Genomic DNA, 6335 nt, shown 5'->3' on the forward strand with positions numbered 1-6335 from the left:
GGGGGGGGGCTTATGGCCATATGGGAAATTCTCTAAACCTGTTATGTCCTTTGTATATTTTACTTATTTAAATTGTACTACTAAGTTGTGTCATGTCTTCTGCCTTTGTAACATCTGAGAAAATAGCCCTGATGATGTTGTAAGCCTACGCAGAGAACCGGCAAATGGAGGTTTGATTCTGCTTCTGATATGTTGATATTACAGATGTAACAGTATGAAAAGATAACCTCACGGTTATAGTGACCACAATGATCATGGTTTTTGGTATTATTGCTGTATTTTCAAAAGTGTGTTCATCATGTTCAGAAAGCACTGATAGGCCTTCCACAAGCTGAAATAGTTTCAAAAAAAGTGTAACAGTGTTTATTATCAAAGGCGTAGCGTTAGTCAGCGGGGTTGTGGTCCAATTGTTGTCGAATTAATTCAATTAATTGAATGAATTATACATGTGTGTGTCCATGCAGAGAGCATGGTAGAAGCTGCTCTGTGTAAGAGTGTACTGAAGCCACTGAGGGAGCCAATTTACCAGAGTCTGGAGAAACTACACACCGACGACGGCAGCCTGAAACAACTGGCACAGAACCAGGTACAGTACAGTACATTTATATTCAAAGTAGTAGCAGCAGTTGATGTCATGATGCTGAAAGTGTGTGTTTTGTTGTGTGTGTCAGTCTGTCGTCTTAGGCAGCACCACCACAGCATTAGGAGTAACCACTGCCATCCCAGAGGCCTCTACTATGGAGAAGATCAGCATCAAACTGAACAGCCTCCATCTAGAGTATTCTCCCCAGAAAAAGATCGAGCTTATGCTGAAGGCCTGCAAGATGATCTATGACTCCATGTCTGCCAGCAGCCCAGGTCAGAGCTACTAACGGCCCACTAACATCTGATCCATAATGCTATTCTAATATCACCGTGGTGGAGTTTACAAACTCATGCTATGTAAGTTGACAGCAGTAGGTCATAACCTGTCTCAGGCAGAGTAGTAGTTCAGCTCCATGTCTCCATAGAGGACGAGAAACGTACTGTAGTCTAGAAATCGAAGGATTTGTTGTTTGTGCAACAAGGCAGGCCTGCTTGGTTCTTTTGAGAAATGATTGTAAAGATTTACAAAGAATATGTTTATGGCATTTACTCTGTAACTGGGACAGTTTGGGTTCAAACGGTTAGGATTGCTATAGACACAGAACACATGGCGAGTTCTCTTTTGCGGGGGGCAAATGTTCCACCAAAAACAAGTTACTTCCCGACATCATTTTGCAGGTCCACCTACTTTACGACCGGAGCTTTAGCGCTGCCAAGGACAATTGTGATTTGTTCAAAGAAATGCAAGGTTGGGCGCCTGGTTAGCTCAGTTGGTAGAACAGGTGCCCACATATAGAGGTTTGTTCCTCTACGCAGCAAGCCCAGGTTCGACTCCGACTTCCAGCCCTTTGCTGCATTTCCCCTCTCTCTCCCCTTTCATGTCTTCAGCTGTCCTGTCAAAATAAAGGTCTAAAATGCCCAAAAAAACAATCAAAAAAATGAAATGCAATGACACCTATTCTCCTATCCTAGAAGTTATCTGTGGTGTAGATAGACCTATATCTCCGCAGCACTGTGGAGATAGGTCTGGCAATACGAGACTATTGGAGACAACAGCTGTATGATAAGACAGTGCTGCCTGGAGCGCTCCCATCCCGCCAGGGTCAGGGGAGGAAGATAACACACAACACATACTCACATTCATTCATACACACACACACACCTAAGGATAGGCTGTACTGCAGTTTGGTCTAGCTGACATTGTGACTCAGTCTGTGCTGAGGTGTTTGGGTTAATGATTTAGGGAAGCATATGTGTTTATGACGCCCGCAATATCTTTGTTTACATTGAGGGGTTCAGCTAAACTTAACACATCCAGCAAGAGTTTGAATTCACAGCGAAGAAATGGCCAAAAGTACATAGCGCCCCTTTAAAGTAAACTCGCAAGGAGACATGTTTGCTGCTTCCTTCCTTACTTGTGTTCCAGGTGTCTGCGTTTTGGGCTTCATGGCGATATGAAGCATTGGAGTCCTTCTCTGGCTGATTGGATATTAAACAGCTCTTTCATTGTTATTGACCTAATGGTTCAAATTGTTATAGTAGTAGAATTATTTCAGTAAAAATGTATTTATTGTTCTAAAGCTGTTTTCCGTCATAAGGATTTTCTTTTTTATAAAGATTATTTTTTGGCGTTTCTGCCTTTCTTTGAAAGGACAGCTGGGTGAGAAAGAGGGGGAAGACATGCAGGAAATCGTCACGGGTCGGATTTGAATCCTGGACCTCTGCATTGAGCCATAAACCTCAAAGTATATGTGCGCCTGTTCTGGCCACTGATCCACCCGGCCACTGTCATAAGGATTTTCTATGAGAAAAGGGTATTTTGGGCAAGTGGGCATCACGTAAACTGCAATTCAACTACGGCCACTATGCTAAAGTACAACCTGCAAAAGAAAACATCTTTTTAGATCTTTACGTTTAGTCTCCGAAAAAAACAAGCAGGCCTCCCTTGTTGCACAATCCAAATTTTCTTAAAAACTTGTAATTTTCAGCGAGTATTTTTCTAGTCAGTTACCCAAAGCGAACAGAGTTTGAGAACAGCAACACACACAGAGCAGAAAGGGAGATGTCAGGCTGGAGGTTCTGGAAATGTACTTCTGTTGATCCAGATTACAACTGAATCAAGAGAATCTTAAGAAATTAGGAAAAAAATCAATGTGCCATTATCCTGTAATTTACACCTATGGCAACAGCGACCGAGGCTTTACTACCCTGAGAACAACATCAACAAAGAGCGGCAAGACATTCTGAACATTTCTCAACTGGTCAAAACATAAAGAATCGGCTGTTTTTAGACTTACATGAATGTGTGTATAAACGTCTCCATCTCAAATCTCTGGAGTTTACCCTGGCAATATAGGTGTTGTGTGTGTGTGTGTGTGGTGTGTGTGTGTGTGTGTGTGTGTGTGTGTGTGTGTGTGTGTGTGTGGTGGGTGTGTGTGTGTGAGGGCGGGCCCATGGCGCTGATGACTTCCTGCCTGTAATGATGTATGTCCTGCTAGATGCAATCTCCCCGCCCTGAAGCTGGATGTTGAATTATATGATGGAGTTGATGGACCCGTCATTAGCACTAGGAGAAGGTACCCTGAAAACACTTCAAGATTTTCTCCAGTTAACGAATCTATATCGTTCACATTATTTACCATGCCCTTTTTTGTGTGTGTGTGTGTGTGTGTGTGTGTTGTGTGGTGTGTGTGTGTGTGTGTGTGGTGTGTGTGTGTGTGGTGTGTGTGTGGTGTGTGTAGGTTCCTATTATCTGACCACCACCTACGGGGCTCTGGAGCACATCAAGACTTTTGACCAGCAGAGGACAGCAACACGGCGCTCAGCAGAGAGGTTCAGGACTCCATCACCGCTGGGAGAGACGACGCACGCTCAACCAGGAACGCATGGCCCAAGGTCTGTTCGGGTACACACCACACACACACACACACACACACACACACACACACACACACACACACACACACCACCACACACACACACACCACACACCACCACAACACACACACACACCACATACATTATCAACAATGAGTAAATCACATGCTTAAAGAGACAATGGGGTGTGGTATTGTATGCTGCCAGTCTTAGTATATGCTATGGCTTAAAGCGTAATTAAAATGCAATAATCATTTAAAGAGAATTTACAAGTGAACAACCAAGAAGACACACTAATAAACATTTTTTATTGTTTTTCTGTTGTACAGGACTTTCTGACAGTGTGCTGTCCAGATTTTGGTACCAACCCCAAAACTCTGGGTGTCCTCCCCACCACGACAATGGAACAGCTCGCTGAGCAGTGTGCTGCACGCTTTGAACAAGGTGAATGTCTGAAAGATGCTGTCACCTGTTAACTGTCAGCACTGGGTTTTTTACACCTTCAATTGTTTGATTTTTAATTTGGTCAGTTCCTGACCTCTACAGAAAATCAGGATTGTTATAGTGTTGCTCTCAAATTCAAGACGTTACGTCTAACTTCCGAAACCCAGGAGTTTTCCAACATGATCAGTAGGCTACAGCTCGACTCGTTAGTGTTCCTGGCTGTTGTGATGGCAGTCGTTAAGCTTGGTTTATGGTAGCTGTGGTGTCTCCATCAGCGTTTATCGCATAAGTCGTATATTGATCAAGATAAAATCCGATGAGACCGAACGTGTTTACTTTGAGTCGATATTTATGAAATTCCATCAAATTTTACTGTTTCCATAAGGCATTTTTCATTCAATATCGCTTCATTTGGATAAAAACATGTGGATGGAAACATAGCTATTGGCAGCACGAAGGCCCCGCAAGCTGTTATGGCGCGTGGTCGTGCACTTCTGAATTTTTGTAACCACGCGCCCACTGTGCGCATTGCGCTTTCAGTTCAACTTGGTCTGCTGGGAAGAGCAGGTTTGTATCTGTGGTTCTCTCCGTGTACAGACCCCAGGGAGTCAAACAGCCTCAAATATGTAGCCAGAGAGAGACACCACACTGGGAAAAGAAGAAACATTTTGGAAAAACATGAGAGATTGTTTTGTCAAATCAAAAAAAATGGCTTCATGATAGTCATGAAAATAAAGAAAATGCATAGAATGAGAGGGGGAAGACATACAGCAAAGGGCCATCACGATAGAGAATATCAATAGAGAATAAATCAAGAATATCACGATATTCTTGACCAAATACCTCAATGTCGATATTGCAGCGATATGCTAGGGTTGACAATCGATGCTTTCACTAAATCTTTTCACGATGAGGTTTTAGATAAATAATCATCAGTAATGTGGATATGATGACTGAAGAATGAAAAGGCAACACTTATGCCATGTTACGATATCCAAAGTCTAAGATGATATTTAGTCTCATATCATGATTTTGATTTTCATCATATATATCGTGATACATATCACTTTATAAATATAATCGATACATTGCCCAGCCCTAGTTTAACCCTTCCTTGGATAACAATGACCTGGATGACTCAGCAACTTCACAGACAACTTCCTAACATCGTTGTCCAGCAGAGGTTGCAATCTCTTCCAGAGATCAAAATGACTGAAATCACATTACTGCTAATTCTTCAAGAAAAAGTTTTATTTGAATTTAAATTGACCACTACTGACTACTATTTTATCATCACTACATTATTATCATTCTCGCGGTGACATCATGTCTCATTGTGTCTTTCCCCCAGACGGCTTCGTGCTCAGTGTGTATATGGATGGTGTTCACCACCCTGTGGCTCCTTCAGAGCTGGCCCTCAGCGTTAAGAACAGTTCCCAACCTGGAGCCTACTGCTTTGTCTACCACCCTATCGACCAACCCGTCACCCAGCCTGGCCGCAGCTGCCCTACTGACCCGCCTCCGGGTCCACCCGCCGAAACCTGTCCCCCATCTGACTTTGCAGCTGTCGACACTGTGGAGCCAGAGGAGCAAGAGGAGAGTCTGATCAGCTTGTAACTGCTCCTGTTGGTGACTGCATTTCCAAAACCAAATTTAAGAAAGGGTTTTAATCTCAGGTCTCGCTTGAAAGGTTGATCTAATTTAAACGTAATTGAAAAATAGAAGTGATGTGGAGAAGGGCATGCGGGATTACAAAATACCATATGTGATGAAAGGTGTAGTTTGTGGCTCCCTTCTTTTCAATCCATTTGACCTGCATCACCAAAGCGAATACCAAAACGAAAATGACACACCAAAGTGATAAATGACTGATTTTGTATCTCCACATGGGGTCTGGAACCCCAGCGACTGCAGGAGGATATGGTTTTATAGAATGTAAAAATCTATGTTATTCTAACATGCACATATATGATCATGTTTATACTGTTTGTACTCTTTGATACTTGATGCTACTCTCTCTGATGCTCACAACGGTCTCCCGGGGTAGACTGTAAGTTACTGATTATTGGTTCATGATTATATTAACAGGATGAATCTATAATTTCTTTAAACAAAAGGTCCAAAGCATTCAGATCAATATTACTTTGTGAAAAAGTGCTGCAAAAGCAGCAGGACTTTGCGGCAATTTCTTGATTTAATACACAGCTGTAAAGAAGAAGACATATGATATTGAAATTAGAAACAAAAATCCCTCTGTCAATTTTAGACCTTACACAGGTCCAAATTACACACACAAAATACACACACACATGTACAAGCAGGGCCCATACACATGTATTAGTGGAGATATGTCAGAGCGAGGGGGCTGCCCATGGACGCCCTGAGCAGAAAGGGGTTCAGTGCCTTGCTCACCTTGGTAGTGGTCATGG

At 42.6% G+C, this 6335-nt stretch overlaps 1 protein-coding gene across 1 annotated transcript in view; it reads left to right on the forward strand.

Annotated features, from left to right (window-relative positions):
- The window catches only part of rin3 (Ras and Rab interactor 3), a 21579-nt gene extending 17747 nt beyond the window's left edge, over positions 1 to 3832 (forward strand). Inside the window, exons 9-13 of the mRNA XM_032500119.1 lie at positions 465 to 586; positions 672 to 858; positions 3030 to 3161; positions 3327 to 3490; positions 3792 to 3832. Of these exons, the coding sequence (XP_032356010.1) occupies positions 465 to 586; positions 672 to 858; positions 3030 to 3103 (383 nt within the window). The 3' untranslated portion in view covers positions 3104 to 3161; positions 3327 to 3490; positions 3792 to 3832. The remainder of the gene's footprint in view (positions 1 to 464; positions 587 to 671; positions 859 to 3029; positions 3162 to 3326; positions 3491 to 3791) is intronic.
- The last annotated feature ends 2503 nt before the right edge of the window (positions 3833 to 6335 follow it).

The sequence above is a fragment of the Etheostoma spectabile genome, chromosome 20 (assembly GCF_008692095.1).
Source record: "Etheostoma spectabile isolate EspeVRDwgs_2016 chromosome 20, UIUC_Espe_1.0, whole genome shotgun sequence".
In the NCBI taxonomy this organism is placed as follows: Eukaryota; Metazoa; Chordata; class Actinopteri; order Perciformes; family Percidae; genus Etheostoma; species Etheostoma spectabile.